Source organism: Glossina fuscipes, unplaced genomic scaffold (assembly GCF_014805625.2).
Source record: "Glossina fuscipes isolate IAEA_lab_2018 unplaced genomic scaffold, Yale_Gfus_2 0, whole genome shotgun sequence".
NCBI lineage: Eukaryota > Metazoa > Arthropoda > Insecta > Diptera > Glossinidae > Glossina > Glossina fuscipes.
In genome coordinates, this window is record NW_023998414.1 from 15,254,593 (window position 1) to 15,273,169 (window position 18,577).

General features: G+C 33.4%; 1 protein-coding gene and 1 long non-coding RNA gene across 3 annotated transcripts in view; both read left to right on the plus strand.

Moving 5' to 3' along the window:
- The window catches only part of LOC119644793, a 37,558-nt gene extending 27,217 nt beyond the window's left edge, over positions 1-10,341 (plus strand). The window contains exon 2 of the long non-coding RNA XR_005248575.1: positions 10,154-10,341. This is a non-coding gene — a long non-coding RNA (uncharacterized LOC119644793). The remainder of the gene's footprint in view (positions 1-10,153) is intronic.
- Positions 10,342-10,484: 143 nt separating this feature from the next.
- Positions 10,485-15,334, plus strand: LOC119644790 (putative uncharacterized protein DDB_G0277255). Of its 2 annotated transcripts, none has more exons than XM_038044526.1 (4): positions 10,485-12,900; positions 12,973-13,225; positions 13,289-13,888; positions 14,719-15,334. In XM_038044526.1, exons 1-3 carry the CDS (start codon positions 10,792-10,794, stop codon positions 13,678-13,680), a joined length of 2,754 nt encoding a protein of 917 aa, XP_037900454.1. In that variant the 5' UTR covers positions 10,485-10,791; the 3' UTR covers positions 13,681-13,888; positions 14,719-15,334. The 2 variants fall into 2 exon arrangements, with proteins under 2 accessions (XP_037900454.1, XP_037900455.1); XM_038044527.1 differs by having other exon boundaries at positions 13,289-13,766.
- The last annotated feature ends 3,243 nt before the right edge of the window (positions 15,335-18,577 follow it).

Consider the following 18,577-nt stretch of genomic DNA (forward strand, 5'->3'; position numbering starts at 1 on the left):
ATGACGTAGTTTTTTTTTGTTTTCTGTCGTAATTTTCCTTTATCAGTATTGAAAATTATCGCGTCAAACAATATATTACACAATTATGTGACACTGACATGCTAGAGCGCAAGGAGTGTATCGGCAAAATAAGTCGTTTATTGCTTGTTCACATATTAAGCAATCCTGAACATTTTAGTGAGTACATATAGAAAGCGCATTAAGATGAGCTATGGATAATATTATATTTCCTTTGTGTGAAAATACAATAAACAAAAACAATTGCAAGTCCTGTGAACAACATCTCATCGTCTTATCGTCTCAGTCTTGCAGCAAACGTCAATTTTGTTGATGAAAATGCAAAAAAGTTAGGGAAACACTTTCCAGGAAAAGATAAAATACATTGCGTTATTGTTTCTCTGTGTTCTGCTGATGTGCAGATGATTTTCAAAATAAACCTAAATAGGACATCAAACTGTGCGATTTTCGAAACGAGATCATGCCATTCTCTTGCGTCCGGTGTATTTTTCCCCCTCTTTTTCTCGTAAAAGCTCTTATTTTCACAAAACGTATGAATTTTTCTGAAAATGTCTACTCTTGACGAGCATCATATTGTTTAGTTCAAAGTAAGAAAAAATTTTTGATATATCGAATCATATACACAACACAACAACTCTCCATTTATGCTTATCTAGAATTAAATTCCTAAGCAACGAGAACACCACACGCCCATATACTATATGACGTCTAAGCAAAATATATTGAAGTCTCTTGTACCTTCCTATCCTCTTAAAGCCATTTAGGTTTACCAGGCATTAGTTCCCTATTTAGTTTGCAAAAATGGCATAAAAAGTGATTTGGCTAAAAGGAATTCAAGAATATTCGGAATAGAACACATGTAATATTTTAAAGAAAGTAAACACATTTAATAATGTAAACCAATATAACGTCGAGTGTAGCTCGACGTAGGAGTTAGGGTAAAGAATATAAAAAGATGTTGGTGCATAATCAACATAGGAATGGGAAGGATTAATGAAAGATGAGCATATAGGAAGTAAAAGACGGTGAAGACATATTCTTTTATATGTTATGTTTTCTCGGAAAGAAGGTTTCACCGAAGCGAAAAGCGTACAGTAAAGGCGGGATTGCAACACATCCTTCATCAGCATTCCAAATGCGGCTTTCAATTATAACTCTCACCTGAACTAGTTCGGCTCTTTCTGACGCTCTCTGTTTCTGTCTCTTTCTCTACATGCGCACATATATATATATATATCTATTGCTTTTGCCGTTATAATTTTGGTGCAACGACGCATGGTACGAGCACCATGATAGATTTCTTATGGTCAAAAGAATGCCTGCTGTATGTAATCAAGTGCATCAAGTGAAGCAAATTTCTAGAAAATAGGGATCGAAGGATTTTGTTCTCCCAACCATTCATTTTATGTGTGAAATGCATATATGATGCGTTCGCTTAAATAGAATACTTTTTAGGATCGATCTTCGCATAATTTATATTATAATAGGACTATATAAAAATGTTTGCGTTAAAAACACACAAATTAATGCATTCGCTTGTATTGAAAGCAATACGAAAATGTGCGAGCGCGAACTAAAATTTTCTTAGAGATTATTCTGTTCGGTTGTATTTAAATTCATTTTATTTTTATATTTTACATATTTCGCCTTGTTCCAATTGCATTGGGTTTATGTGTAGATATATAAATACGTACACCCAGTGTACATAAAATATCTCATACGTGTGTTCATAAATACGTATTTATAGTTCTGTTGCTTGGTTTGAATGTTAAGCTACTTTAATGCAAAGTGTTTTGTTTGCGACAAAAATCTATTTTTACTAACCAATCGTTGTTCCTATTATTCGTTGTATACGCTGTTGTCGCCATTGCGACTACCACTTCTAGTAATATGTTCAACTGAGTCCCGTACAAAGGGAGAAGTATGTTGAGCATATACGGAAATCCGTGTGTATTCAGTCAGTGGCGTTCTAAGCAATTTTCTCATTTTGGGGATTTAGGGAAATTTGGAACAAAGTGGGAATTAAAATTTTATCGTTAATTTTAGATAAGGTAGGTAGTAAACCACCTAGAACCTGCTTCGTAGACTGAACATTAAGATGACCGGGCTCACTACTATATACTCCGAAATACCTTCACGGGATCAAAAGTTACGGAGATGGAGATATGAAAGAATTGTCTGTGCTTTTTCGACATCACAACTATCTTTGGAGCCACGCGTCTTTACTCGATCAATGATGCTTGTGCCAAGCTTGCATCTCTGAGCTCTTTTTGTGCGATTGCGACGATTTCACACAAAAGTCAATCCGCACGAAATAGGTATAAGCAAAAAGACGTCGTTAGTCTTTAGTAGCACTAAAGGGACAACATAATAAACGGATGCACTGTATTTTCCATTATAATGCTGCTTATATAATGACGTATTCATATTTAGGTGCTGAAAATAAACCGAACAATTTGGCTTTCAATAATGTGGCGCCTTTGGCTTCATTTTCGTAAGGAATCGATAAAGAAAATGCCAACGGTTGTGTCGTCCCTACTATTTTTAACTTCTCTTTCTTTACCTAAATTAATTCGCTTACATTTGTATTTGTGATTTCAAAATGTGTGTCAGGATAATATGTATGTATATGTATCATTTGCATTCGCTACATATACACCGAAATCGAGAGATGTGAGAAATGAATGAATATAAGATTACTCATTGACTAGAGTGTGCACGAATCATTGTGTAAACATTCATCGCTGAGCAATATCGAATTTCATTGGTCGATACTATGACTTTCGCCTAAGCGCGCAAAGCAAATTATTAGAATATCTCGTTTTAGCTAACACCAGCAAAAGTTAGATGACATGTTTTTTGTGATATTTTTTTTTTTTTTTTTTTTTTTGTTTCACTTATGAAACATACTTATGGTCTTACCTTTGACAGGCATTGGTACGATTCAAATTTAATCACCACTACACTGTTTACCTGTTGCTCGTTCGATTTGCGATTATTACCAAAATGTGAAAAGAAGTTTCATACCTCGAAGATTGGAAATAACCCAGTTAAACATTTATCGACCTGTTCAGAAAATATCCAGGTGACTTACACAACTTTCAAAATGAGAATTGAGAACGTGTATCAATGCTGTTTACAAGATTTAATAAATCGCGTAGTGAATGTCGAAAATTGACGTAAATAAACGATTACGAGTAGGAGGCTTATCCTTCGTTGTCCATTACGTGCATATTGTGTGGAACGATTTCTCTTTTGTGTAGAAAACTTAAAAAATTTTATTATATTCAAACTTTAATGATAGTCTTCAAATCTTTCACGGCTACTGCCTCGTAGTATGAACATAATGTAATATCGCTAAGGGAAAATTAAATTAATTCATCAGGTTATATACACTTAAGCGCAATAATCGTTAAAAATTCGTTCAGAAATCTTTCTTTAAAGGAAATTGCCGGCAATGATTACCTGTTGAGGGAAATTGACTAAAAATAAAAGCGGAAGATGCGGCTAAATTACAATTCAGTTTATTTTAAAGGTTCGATTTGAAACGTGTTAAGGAGAAATTTGCTCGAAGAAAATTGATCGTAAATCCTGCAATCGTAATCGAAACATTGAAAGACTCAGCCAAGAAATGCTGAGTGAAAGAGTGTAAGCGAAAGTTTGTTACAAGTTATAATTGAAAAATATTTCGCATTAAATCTTGATTGGAACAGTGATTGATTAGAGTAATGTACGCAATAAAAACTCTTAAAGCTATAGAAAGTTGCAATCATCCACATTAGCGCAAAACTCGGCGAATATGCTCTAAACAGTTTACAGTTACGGTGGCAATATCAAGATAAAAGAAAATAGCCTGTGATAGGAATCATTCATAGCAATCATTAATATGGCTCATGAATTTATTCTTTCTTACATTTTTGCTTTGAAAAGAACAAAATTAACTGCGTCCGATTTATACACAAATGCAATTCGAGTCTCAAACACAAAACATTTTCCTATGAGTTTCGTGTAAATCATGGGAGCAGTGTTTAACAATTTATCCATTATTATGGTCGCTGTGGATTAAACTTACTTTTCCCGACTATTTTGACGAACAGCGACAATATGGCACGATTGTGTCAAGTGCAAGCGATATGCAGCAGAAATCACACAAAGCACACAGCGATTATGCACATAATTAGAGCATGAGTAAGATGGCAGATTGCGCTACGCTTCTTTTTCTATTGTGTTAACATGCGAAAATACGCAGAAATTCGCCTAAAGCATAAACTCATTTTGCCCAGCAGTTCGATAGTCATGCGACTGTAGTTAGAAGCTTCGCTTCGAGTTTTTGCTTTTGTTTTCAAACTTTATCTATAGCAGCCTCATTTTAGGATTTTTAGGAAGCGAGTGTTTCAACAAAACAACGAGACAACATGGGCTGGAATCACATATTCGTGAACCTGATACGAAAAGAAATACATACAAACACTTGTTTTATCAAAGCATTCAAGAATGCGACAAGACATTAGAGACGTGTTTGGTAAAAAGTTACCGGAAATTAAAATTCTAGTATAAACACAGTTAATCCATGTTCCATATTACTTATTGATTGCCAAGCGAACTTAACAAAATTATTTATACCAAAATGTAAAAGTGAACCTAATGTACATAAATGGCGTGTTGTTCGACTTAACGACTACAGTAAAGTCATGGGGCGTGTGAAAGGGAAAGAAGTGACTTCACTTTAATAAGGTCTTCTTAATATTTTTAATATTAATTACGCCTTCAATATCTAAAAACAATTATTGCTTGCCTTGTATTTGTGTATGCGATTAGGATGCAAATTTGAATTCATTTATCTCTAGCCGTCTATTTGACTCACTTTAGTCGCAGAAATCGAGATGGGAGATATGGGGAACATGCTTTTTGTCGACCTCCGCTATGCGTAAACTGAAAGTAAAATGTAAGATAATAAGATCTTTAGCCGCATTCGCAAATTAAGTTGGCGAGAAAGTTCTGTCGTCTTTTAAATGAAACATTTGAATTTGGAAATATTTATTGCGTTCCCCACTACTCTAATTGTGAACACTGAGTTGCTTTGCTAATGCAAATGCGGTTGTATGTGGTACACCCTCCAACACGGATCGCAAATTGCCTTTATCGCCTAGATCGACAATCACCTTCGAGACTGAAACCTCCAGAAAGAAATTTGGCGAAACATCTTTGACAGGTCCGAATAAGCTTTAACCAGCAAACGAAACATTGTTTGCTTTCTGGAACTCATACCAAACGCAATGCTTTAAATGCTGTTTATCCACTGCACTTTATTCATTCTGTATTTCCTAGCTAACTGTTTATATTTGAGGAAAGATACCATATCCTAAACAATAAGCGATTACATATGACGTATTTTGTCTGCTTGCTTTAACCTGATACGTAAAATTATCTGCAGGTAATAAAATACGATAGAACTTTTCCGAGTACAAATTGTTAAATAGTACTATCTCCATTCACTTCTACATCCGAACAATGGATGCTGGTGCGTCACGACTTTACTTCCTTTTACAGTATCAAAAAATAGGCATCAGACTGCCACTTGCAGCCTATGAAAAATATTAAATTAAAATCCGGCACAACAAATATCTTTTAGCGTCAAATAAATGACTGTAGTGTAAAAATCGTCCAGATTAACCAATGAAAATGCCAATGTTCAATAAAATATATAGCACTCCTAGTGTATTGATCGGCGGTAATGAGGGCAGGCATTGAAGGTTTGATCTAAGATCTGTGTAGCTTTTTTATTCGATTATATTCCCTTCACTATTACTATTAAATTGTAACATATTTCAATTGAAGGCACGAATTCTCTCGTATTTGTATGCAGAGGCAAATGAAAATGCTCAGCAAATATTGACGCCTGCGTTTCGTGCGCATTTGTATCACAAAAACATTTCTATTCTCTTTTCATAAGATTCGTTACATTTCAGCGAGTAGAATAAAATTTATTAAGAATACATTCAAACACATGCATGCGCATGTATAAACATGAATATATGTCTACCTGTTTGTACTAAATATATTTACATATAATACATACGCTTGCATATGCATGCATGAATTCCTAATAGCAAAAAAAATTATATATAATATATATGTATACTTACGTTGTGTGTGTGTGTGTGTGTGTGTGTGTGTGCGTATGTATGTGTGTATATGCATGCGTATGCGTATAAATAAAATATGTACAGAGACTTAAAATATGAATTCTATTTATTTGTATTGTTTTTGTATAAAAGTCAATTTTTCAAACGCATAACGCACGTACGCACAAATCTAATATAAAAGTGGTCGATAGTTTTATTATACGTATATACCTTTGTTTTTTGGTGCCTTAAGTGTTCTGTTGTAAGAAACGATATGAGTTTGGCTCCACATCTCTCTCGCTCTCTTTCTCTCTCTTTCTCTGTCTTATTCTCTTTTTTCTCTTTCTCTCTCCACTTAATATAACATATTCATAGCTTAGTGCTCAACGCTATTGTGAATGCATAGCATTTATATAGATGTGATAAAGCAAAATTTGTTTGATTTAGTCCATGTAACAGTATATACGCACACATACGCCTACACACATAAGTATGCATTTATATATTCAATAATGCTTGAGCGCGCTAATTTGGTTTTTTGTAATTATCTCGTTTATTGTTTTTGCAAAGTCATAGTGTCGTAGCACTTCGCTCGTTTATTTGCTTTTACGTCTATGACATTATGCCCTTGACCTAAAAACTAAATTTCTAGTGTCTTCTTATTTTCGTCATACGATTCTTATATTAGAGAAAAATAAATGATTACATTTTTTAGAGTTTGCTACTAGTATGTTTTACATGAATTCCGTTTTGGAAATTTATCGTTATGTTTCACTTTATAAATTATATGAATTACGTTCAAAACATCAAAAGTTAAAAACCGCTGTATTGTCTCGGTACCATGTGCAGCGGTACGTAATTTGCTTCAATTAAAAGCTGTTTCGATGAGAACTTTTTTCGGTTGTCTACGTTTGGATTTGTTTGCATGCGACATATGCTTAACAAATAATTAGCGCCTTTGATTGCGTTATGTAGTTCAATGTGATATATATATATATTTACATATACAACAAGTTTCTTAAATATTTACACATGCTTATCAGTTATAATAGTAATAAAATGTTTGCCATTATGTAAATTTATATTGTTTACAACCTGACTCTAGTGACTGGATTTACGTTTTATTTCTTTTCTGAACCCATCACCGAAGAAGAAGGGAACGGACGCTTCTCAATTAGGTGCAATTGCAACGTAAATTTAATTTGCAAAAGCTTAAAACTTTATTTACAGACATCTTTTCTTAAATGATTTGACAGATTTGACAGTTTCTTGTCGGCGAATATCACCGCCGTCTTTCTTTTTTCTATCAAATCATCTGTTGTCTAAAAATTCTGTAAAACTTCTTCGTTAGTAAGCGTTTGTTAAGGGCCAAGATGCATACATACTCAATTCCTATTTTAATTTATTCATTTGGTTATGGTATATATATATTCTTAGTTGATAGCCCGATTATATATGTGAACTTAACTACGCCTTCAATGAGTAAATATTTACATCTAAAGAGTTACACTCTGAAGCGATATTGATTCAAAACTTAGTATGTGAAAGTGTTAAGTACTTTCGGTCGCCTAACTCATACTCATACATATATACATACTTACTATGTATGCATATTTTACATTTTGTTGACTATAATCAAGAAAACACTTTGTACACAAGTTTTCTTTCTACCTACCTTCCTAACGTATCATCCAACCAAACCAAAAATATGCTTTTGTTCATACTCATCACCATTTAAGAATTATTTATTTATTTACTAATATTAATTATTACCTAATTATAAGCTAAATGGCATACTTAATTGCATAGATTATGAATTAATTGATTTGATTATGTCCGTCCGATCGCCAGTCCCTTTGCTCAGATTCAAAGGGCTTTCCCGATTTAATTCTACAGACTAACGTTGACTTTATGCATTCGATCGACTCGGAAAACGCGTTTCTAATAATTGGACGATCGATACGAAAGAAAGGCAAATATAGATTTCTTTTTTGTCCTATATTAATCATTGCAGATAAATTTCTTTATTCGTGTGTTCGTTTCGCGCACGACCATATAACGCCATACATTTTATGCGATTGTTTGCTTCGAAAGTGTTTATCCGAAAGCTTTATAATATCATGTATTAAATTGTACATACAGAACGGTGAACAACGCCGGATTTATTGTCCATATACATTGAAATACTTTTATAGTTCCGCCTGAAAACCTTTAATTTCTTCTTCAATAGCTTAACATAAACGTTGTAAAATTCCTCGTACAAATTCGGTGTTTCGTTTGCATTATGTTGTTGGTATATTTTATTCTCATTTCTCCTCTCCCGAATTCGTTCATATGAACAATTGGAAGCGAAAGCCATCAACTAAACAGAGCTAAATGTCTGTTTGCATGCATAGCAACGCTTTCATTGAACGTTACAAGTTTCATGTAAATTAACAGGCCTCTGTAATGTATATTTCGTTTTTATACAACGATATTTTTTTAAATAACGAAGCATTTTTTCTGTCATTCGTTCGCGGCTCTTTCTTTAGCTGAATTTGCAGAAGAGAAATAGAAATATTTTTAAGAAAAAAAAAAAAAAAAAAAAAAAAAAAAAGATAAAATTTATGGGTGATATAAATATTTTTTTGTTTTTTTTTTTTTTTTTTTTTTTTCAATTCTTCAGATCCTTTTCGTAAAGACTAATTTTATTTAAACTTTTCATTAAAGCTTGTTCACCCTGCTTTATTCTCGATAAGAAGAGCATGCTGCTGCATAAGCTGAAATATGGGTTCTAATTAGATTTTGTAATAGCTGTTCCTTAACGGGTATTTACAAATGAAGTAAATAATTCATTATGCTGTCAGCCCTTGCAAGTCTTTGGTATCCTATTTGCTACTTGGAATGTGTTTGCCATGCGGGAAAACCGTAACGCAAATGTTAATTTAGAAGTTTGGCCATTCAAAGTGCTAGGGATGAAATTGTACGGTTTTAAAACGACCGTAAAAGCGATTGAAAGGTGTAAAGATGCGATATGTATATGTCTTCAGTCATTGAATTAGATATCGCTAATAAACTAAAATGTGTGTATAAAGTTATACAAATGATAGCGTAATAGAGCGGTCAATAATTTCCCGAACTAAATTAAAAGAAAATTTTTATTTTTGCCCATTCATCAACATAGTCAGTCTTCTTCAGGAGTAACCCAAGGAAATCGATCATCGAAGCACAGAGATATGTGCGTTTTCTCAAAACCTTTGCATGTCCGTCTGTCCCAACTGCCCGACCATGTAATGACTATGGTAAATTTTCTCCTTGTCTCAAAAATTAGGATTTCAATAATATACGTACACTGGATGCGTGTAGCTAAATTTAACAATTTTCACACAGATACAGATACTACAGAATCGTCCATATTATATTATATACGTGCAAATTATTATAGTTTCATTTGCTGTAATTTGTTAGTAGGGTGCAAAAACCAATTGTCCTTTTCTTTTTGAAAGCAGAGAAAGTAGAAGTTTTCCCATTTTGTTTAGCACTGTATGCGTTTCATTCGAGGGTGGAAGGACATCCCATGTTTTGCAATTTTTGTGTCCAAAATGCTAGGGAATGCTTACAACAGGTATTACACAGACAAGCGGATAGATATGTTTAAGTCGATTCAGAATTTGATATTTATTGATCAAGGATATCTGAATTTTACTTCTAGGCCTTGCAACTAATTTTGCAAAATGTTTCCAATCATTCCATCGGTAGTGAATATGACAGCTAATGGTCAATGTAAGATTTTCGTTTAAATATCCCGCTACCGCTATTCCGCGGTCCATTCAGTTTCCTCTGATATTCTGAAGTCGCAAAAAGCATTTCGTTCTTTTATTTTTATATTTATGAGATCATCGTCAGAGTCGGTAAATATATATGCATTTCGAATACAATGTTCTTAACAGTAATTTTTTTGCAAAATTTTTATTAACATATTTACAGGTTTAATTATTAGGTTGTAATTTTTCTTTTACCTTTCTTTGCAGACTGTTTATATACAAAGAACAACAGCGGCAACAAAATAAACTCCATTATTATTGAACATAATAAATTAATTGAACAACAAAACAAAAGTAAAAAATACAAAGCAAAAAACATTTGAAGCCAAGGAGAAAGAACATAGAGACTTAATTATCCAAAAAGAAGAGAATCACATTTTACTGCTTACCACCATTATTAATTACACTAACAACAAGTATTTGTTAACTTTTCTAAAATTCCACTGGCAGCCAATACTGTGAGCTATCATTAAAGAATTTTTGAAATTCTCTGCTTAACCACACACCGACAACAAATAAACAAAAAAAAAAAAAAAAAAAAAAAAAAAAAAAAAAATTTAGTACACATCAAAATATTTCAAACAAAATCAAAATAAAATAAAAAAAAAGTACGACCGTCAAGAAATATTCCATTTGTCAGTCTTAGAAAAAAAGGATTCGCATCAATTCCATTGGGAGCTGGAAAAGACCAGCAGCAGATATAGCGATCTATATTATTTTATTTCCTTTTGTGTGGTCGGTTAAGGCAATTTTGTGGAGCGCCAAATCGAAACATCTTTTTTAATATAAATATTGAAATAAACGGTCAGTTTTTAATTTCGTTTTTTCGGGAGCAAAGACAGCAAATGTATATTAGCAATAGCAACAATATTGGTATGGCCACGTTGTTGCAGAACAATAAGAATTGCATGAAAACGCTTACGAATGGGGGAAGTGTGGTGGGAGTCGGTGCAGCAGGCAACATTATAGTCGGCAATGTGGTAAGTGGAGGTTCAGCGCCCACCGTTAGCGGGAGCAACAGTCAATTGGGTTTGGTGGCTTCCTCTAGTGTAGTAGGTGCTACTCACATGAGCAATAGTGGTGTAGGTACCACTACAGCCCTAGGAGGGGGCTTAACAGCGGGTACAACCAATTTAGTATTGCCTGCGCAGACTCAAACTATATTGATAACGAATAGCGCAACAGGTGCCTCTAGTTTATTAACCTATCAGCAATATCAACAGCTAATACACCAACAACACCAACAGCAGCAGCAGCAGCAGCAGCAGCAGCAACAACAGCAACAACAACAACAGCAACAACAGCAACGCTTGCTCGTCTCTCAAAACATGGTCAGTTTGCCTATTGGCAATTTAGTGAGTACAGCAAACGGTGGCTTAGCCGTAATTACTGACAATAGTAATCATCATAATAATGTTGTCGCTAGTACAGCCGCCACAGGTGGTACTACAACACAAGGTGCCTTCTTGCTGGCTACCTCAACGCATGCGAATACTGGCACTGCCGCAAGTAACTTTCAACATCAGTTACAGCACCAACTTACCGGTGGCAATGGACAAGTTGTTACCACCACTCCCGCCACTAGTGATCTGTTGCAACATCAGCAACATCAGCAACAGAATCAATCACGTTTAGTAACAACCACTGCTCCAGGTGGCGCTTTGAATGCACGACAAATTTCGCAACCCGCCGTCGCCAGTAATAATCGCACCACTGCGGTGCTTATAAATCGCAACAATAGTACTATCATTGCTGGGAATGCAGCGCAACGTTTGCAACATGCCACTATACTTGCAAAACCCGCGACTAACATCATAAAGCCGCAAACGCAGCACCAACAACAACAGCAACAGCAGCAGCAGCATCATCATCATCATCCTATTGTTGTTAATAACGTGACATTGCAGCATGTGATAAATGGTAATGGACAGACACAACTAATAAACGTTGTGAAGGCTGCAAACGCTATTAATAGCACAACAACTGCGATGTCAGCCACAACAGCCAAAACAACAATAGCAACAGCAACAACTGCCATCTTGCCACAGCAACATCAAAAACATCAACAACAACAGATACGATACGGTGCTACGTCATTACAACAAAAACTAAAAGTAGCACAGAATGCTAACAGTCAGCAACTTCCACAAAAACATACCACAGTGATCAATAGTAAAACTAATGCTATCACAAACAACACGAAAAGCTTTACTAACACTAGCACCACAATTTCTGCGGCATCACCAGCAACCTCATCTTATTACATCACCAATGCCACCACCAACACAGTGAACGGTCATCATATGACCAGCAGCAGTAACACATCAAGTTTTACCTCATCCTCTACCACCACCATCAACACAGGCTCTTCTAGCAATGCTTTATCCAAAACAACATCTATGACTATTAAAACCGATTTACCCGCTTCTACAAAAACTAATGGTCATGTTCTTAACAGTAGCTCTGACACCACCGTTAATGCCACCGCCACTACCAACAACAACAACAACAACAACAACAACAATAACAACAACAGAAATAGGAACAACACCAAAACTAATGACGGCAATCAAAGTGCGACAGTAGATAGAGCCACTAGTTCGATAAATTCAGCTAATGCTTCATCTCTTTCGGTTTCCTCCTCTTCTGAAAACACAGGATCTTCCTCGGCAGACCCAGCTAAAAGCCACTCTGAACTGAATCCGAATGTTGCTGTGAAACCAGAAGAATCGCAAGAGGCTGAACCAGAAATCGATATTGTCATCAATAACGTCGTCTGTTCCTTTAGTGTTCGTTGTCATTTAAATTTGCGCGAAATTGCCTTACATGGGTCAAATGTTGAATATAGACGCGAAAATGGTATGGTTACCATGAAATTGCGGCGCCCGTACACGACAGCTTCAATTTGGTCTTCTGGTAGAATTACATGTACTGGCGCTACTTCCGAGGATCAAGTAAGTTTTGAATATTAGTGAATAGTTTAACGAAAAATAGTCTACCACAGTGTCTTCTTTTTTGATTAACAGGCAAAGATAGCTGCACGACGCTATGCTCGTTGCTTAGAAAAGCTTGGTTTCCGTGTACGTTTTCATAATTTTCGGGTTGTCAATGTTTTGGGCACCTGTAGCATGCCATGGGCGATCAAAATTGTGAATTTTTCAGAAAAATTTAAACGAGAAGCCAGTTATGAACCAGAATTACATCCGGGAGTAACTTACAAGCTGCGTTATCCGAAAGCCACTTTAAAAATATTCTCCACTGGTAGTATCACAGTCACCGGTAAGTAAGAAACAATTCAGTAAAGTTCTTATGGACTAAATTTAATTTTTTGATATACTTAAGCTGCTAGTGTAGCCAATGTCCAAGCTGCCATTGAACATATATACCCGCTGGTTTATGAATTTCGTAAGAAACGTTCACCGGAAGAATTGGAACAGATGCGCCTTAAACAACAGTTAGCGGCTGGTTTACATGATATTATTGAACTCGATGAGACAGTAAAGTTAAATCGTCGCAAATCGTCGTTAGTTACTTCAGCTACCTCTCAATATCCGAATGCCAAAAGGCGATGTACGAAACCGTTGGTTGGTGAGAGAGAATTCGAAGAATACGATCCCGATGATCCTGATGAGGACGGTAGTAGTCTTGTAGTAGATGACGATATGGTTATGTACGATCCCAATGACCTGATAGAGGGTCCTGATGATGTTGATGAGCAAGATGTGGACTTGTAAACTCAATGTTATGGATATAAGAGAGGCAACCCTTATCAGTGTATTGTCTAGTGAATTATTGAGCCAAAAAGAAGATAGTTTTGTAGGTAAAAAAAAACAAAAAGAACAAAAAAAAAACAAAAAAACAAAAAAAACAAAAAAAAGCAAAAAAAAAACAACAACAAAAAAATAGGAATGGGATAGGAGAAAACGATTATTAAATGGTGAGGTAAGTCGTTTCTTTATTCCTGCATTGCTAAGTTTATTGTAGTTATGCCGGAGCAAAGAGCAAAATTCTTCAAATTAAGGCCAAACGGCGGCGGAATTTTTGTTTAAATATAACATAATTGTGTTATACTATTTGCAATACGTTTTTCCCCAAATTTTTAATATGCAGTTTTTTAAAACAAAACTTTTCTTTATTAACCTGAATAAAATGTAGAGACTTGTCCGACAATAGCAGCCTAATTCCACAAGGAGGCAATAAACGGTTGAGAGTTGTTGATAATTGGCGTCTTGTCGGACCAATTATTATGTTTGCTTGGATGTAATAAAACGGGATGGAAGAAAACTAAAAATGCTGAGATATTGTTAAAACAGTTTACTTTTTCTCGTTCTAAAATTGAATGGGGAAGAGAGGCGGCTCATTAAAGGCTTCTGAATGAAACTATTTTGACAAATGGCAGACATTTGCTCCACAGATGTTTTTAATGTAACAATATTTTCCGAATAGAATTTCTTCTTCAGTTTCGGCACAAGTCGTTGCATTACTTATTATTGTAGATATATCGATATCGAATTCGTCACCGTGTGTGATAACAGCCATTAAAAGACAATGAAGTAAATGCATTCACAAACGCCAAATATTTGACGCCTTGCAATTGATATTTCAAATCCATTTAAGTATGCCCATTCATCTGACAAAGTCTGCAATCTTGAAATATTGATACGTTAGCAACAACTAGGCTTGCCTTTTCTTTTTTTTTTTTTGTTTAAATTGAAAATTTTTCAATCTTATGGTATTAATCAGTTTGTTTTCATTAACTTTTTTCATTTTAGATATTTAACATTTGCTGCCAATGTATGCTTTGTTTTTTTCCTGCATCAAACGATATAAAAATTAATATTTAACAGCACGTTTATAGCGAACGTTCATTAACACGAACATCAGGAGCTTAATCAATCATTTTTTATAGCATACATGTTAGGATGGAATAAAAAGCAAAGAGCGCAAAACAATAAGCAACATAAAGATATGTTAAATGGAGGACGACTAAAATTAAAAAAAATAAAAAAAAAAATAAAAAAAAAAAATAAAAACATTAAATAAAAAAAGGAAGCAAGAAAACAAAATTGAAAATCTTTTAAATTCGCGTATTTTCAAACGTACGATGAAAAAAACCACCGCCTTTTTCTAGAATTAAATTATTTTATTATTATTATTATTATTACTTTATTATGACTTTAACTTTTTTTGCTCTTAAAACGACATTACTCTCAATAATTATTGATTGTCTTCATCCCTGCTTTTTTTTTCACCTCTGTTAATGCATAAAAAGAGAAGGGAAAGCAAAATTAATTCACGTTCTATTCAGCACATATGCAAAAACAAATTTTTAAAAAACATTATGTTTTCCCTTTCAATTGTTGTTTTTCTTTTTTATTGTTATTATGGAAATGATATTCATTCATATTTTTTTGCAACAAAAAAAAAAAAAAAAAATATCGATTTAATAAAGTTTAAGTTTTACGTAACTCCTGTTGTGAGAAAAAGAAAAATTAAGTAAAAAAAAAAATCATTTATATAAACATGTATGAATGAGAAAAAAATTTCACTTTATCTGGTCACTTAGAAACCAATTATTACTATTAATTTAATTGTAATATTTATACATATATATATATATATATATATGTATATTATATATATATATTATATGTATATGTATATTATATGTATATTATATATATATATATATATATATATATATGTATATATATATACGTATGTATATAGTGTTAAAGAAATATCCTAAAAACAACACAATACTATATTGATTATAATATATATACATTCTCAAACATATTATGAAACAAGTAAATAGTTATATAATTCATTTTCACGAACACACAGATAGTTATTGCGTTTGAAGAGAAAACTAGCTACACGCCTACGCGTATACTACACTAAAGAAACGGAAACGAAAAACTTATTTCAATAATGTCAAGCAATGTTAAAAAGAATAAACTATATAATCTTTAAGAAATAACGTAACTTTACATACACACTACTAAAGGCATAAAAAAACCGTATGTATGGAAATGAACAGCAATCAATTCTTTAAACATAAACATCATAATAAATGCGATAAGAATTGTTACTCGCTATTTACTTTAATAGCGAGTGATATAATTTATCGATAATCCATTACTGCATGCACTCTATAAACTCTCTAGAGAGAAGGTGAGAAACAGAGCCTATAATCATTCGTTAAAATCAAAATTGTCTTCATAAAAAAAATCCTTAATTACTCGCAATAGTGAATAACAGATCTCTATTTATATTAGCATCTGAGCAGCGGAATTGTAATATGTTGTTGAACATTTTAGGACGAGAAACACGAAAACAGACTTAACTATACATGAGAACTGCTTATCATCATATAAACCTTTGTACTAATTCGGTCGTCCGGCATAGTATCACGTCGTTTTTCAGTTAGTGACAAACCTTAAACAAGAAGAAATTGTATGAACGTATATTTTAAGCAAAACTCGTGAACGGCGGGAAACAGACTGTGGAAGAACAAATATAAAATAAATAAAATAGATTTAAACGTTTCATTCGTCTTGGGAGAATATTTAATACATTAATATATATATCTCATATCAACATATTTGAGTTGCGAAAAAATTTCTTAAATGGGCATGTGAGTTATTTTATAGGAGTCACTTGGATACCGACCATTTAGATGGTCTTAATAAATATGCCGTATAGTTAGTGAGCTGCAAATATTTGGCCCTGGTGGCTTGGTGGTTGTCTGGGCGATTTGCTTATCATGTCCATCTTTTCGTTAAAATTTTGAATGATCCCGATAAGTCTTTTGTGTTAGTTGCCAAAAAGTGTCAATTTGAAGTTTTTTTTTTATTTATCGCAGTTGATGCGGGACATAGATAGTTAAATCGAATAATAATTTTACGCAAATATCTTGTTTATGTTTAGACGTTTAATAGAGCGTTAGTATAACATATGGTTCAGTGGCGTGTATGACAGTCATTCATCACTTATGCGCAAGTGCGTCTGAATAAATTTAAGGAATTTGTACCAAAATTTTCATCACATGCTTAAGAGCTTGATTGATTTTTCGTGTATAGAAGTCGAAAACGGAAATGTGTCCAATAAAGTCTTGTGTAGCAAATAGAAAAGAACTGAGTATTTGTTTTGTAATTGGGAGTAGTTAAGGATTAGGGAACTTTTTTTATTATTACGTCAAATACATTGTTATCTTGAAATTCGAATTTTTATGTACATAAGAAGAGACAATGAAATTTTTGAATATTGCAATAATGTAGAAAATCATTCATTTTTTCATACGTTTTTTTTTTTTTTTCATCCTCTGTTACGTATAATTTATTGAAATTAATTAAACTTAAAGTTTGTTTGCGTGTTTCAGTAAATAATGGTTTATCTCCTTTCCAACGGTAATGATCAAACTGCGTCGATGCGCGAACCATTAACCATTAACGTACGTATACGCAATGACTGAAACAGACCGATATTGTATATCAAGTAGGCTTTAAGTTGTTTATGTTTCACGTATATGTTCTTCTTTTTTTTGTCGTATTTGACGAGAAATCTTTCAGAAATCGAATGAATTTTGTGATTTTTGAATATGTGATGGGACACATGCGTGCGTTACAGATCAAAATGCAGATCAACATATATAAACAGTTCAAGAGAAAACTTGTTCGTAATCGTGCAGACATTCGTACCGATAATATGATCGCAGATTGTTTTTACAGCTAAGTTACTCGCTAAGCTTAATTCAAAATTCAAACGTTTTTTGTGCAATTTACTCACTTGCACTCAAAATAGAATATACAAATAAAAGGGGATACGTAGATGGCTCTCAGCGTGTTGTTGCCCGCAACATTTCATTCTACTTAGCTAACGACTTAGCTAAAAAAACTCTTTCGCGTGTTTCTAATTGAATTTTTGAATTGAAACGTTTATTCATCTCATTTCATCACACGGTTACTTACGGTTAAGCGTTTTAAAACGATCCTTCTATGTTCTTTATCATTTTTACAAACAAATTCGACAAATTTCTGCAAAATATATTTAATGTAGAATATTATTATTTCTTCAAAATTTTTATTGATAATCGTTTAATTTGCACAGTTTGCTTAACTGCAAGTTTTTTCCCTTCCCCTTGTGCTTCTATCAACTTTATTACGGAGATCGTTCCAATTTGATAGCTCGCGAAAACTTGAGAATGCGGACATATTGTTTCTCTTAAAATTAATGCATTCTGATTTGAATCGAATATACTGAAAATTATGTCAGTTGAGGTTAACTCCGACGAGCTCTTGCAGACTTACGATGTCAAAGAAATTTTTATCGTTTTAAGGATTTTGCAAAAAAGAAGAGATAAGAAGCGATGTGTAGGATAACACTGGACGGATAGTTGATCAAATCGTCTTTTTTTTTTTTTTTAAGTTTTTCAAGTTGATTTTCTTGTTTATATTTGCTGTAACTCTTTTATTTATTTATTATTAATAAAATTTATTTAATACAATTTTGTCCTTATAATATTGAATTGTTCCTGTTTTTTTTTTTTCTTTTTTTTTTTATAATTTCTATTTTTTAATTCATATACAAAAAAAAAAAAAAAAAAAAAAAAAAAAAAAAAGAAATTAT

What these genes read in the sequence shown, in the direction of transcription:
- LOC119644790 (XM_038044526.1), top strand. Translation starts at nt 10,792, where the DNA reads ATGTATATTAGCAATAGCAACAATATTGGTATGGCCACGTTGTTGCAG. An exon ending in GCGCTACTTCCGAGGATCAA is followed by an intron (nt 12,901 to 12,972) that starts GTAAGTTTTGAA and finishes TTTGATTAACAG; the next exon opens with GCAAAGATAGCTGCACGACG. An exon ending in TGGTAGTATCACAGTCACCG is followed by an intron (nt 13,226 to 13,288) that starts GTAAGTAAGAAA and finishes GATATACTTAAG; the next exon opens with CTGCTAGTGTAGCCAATGTC.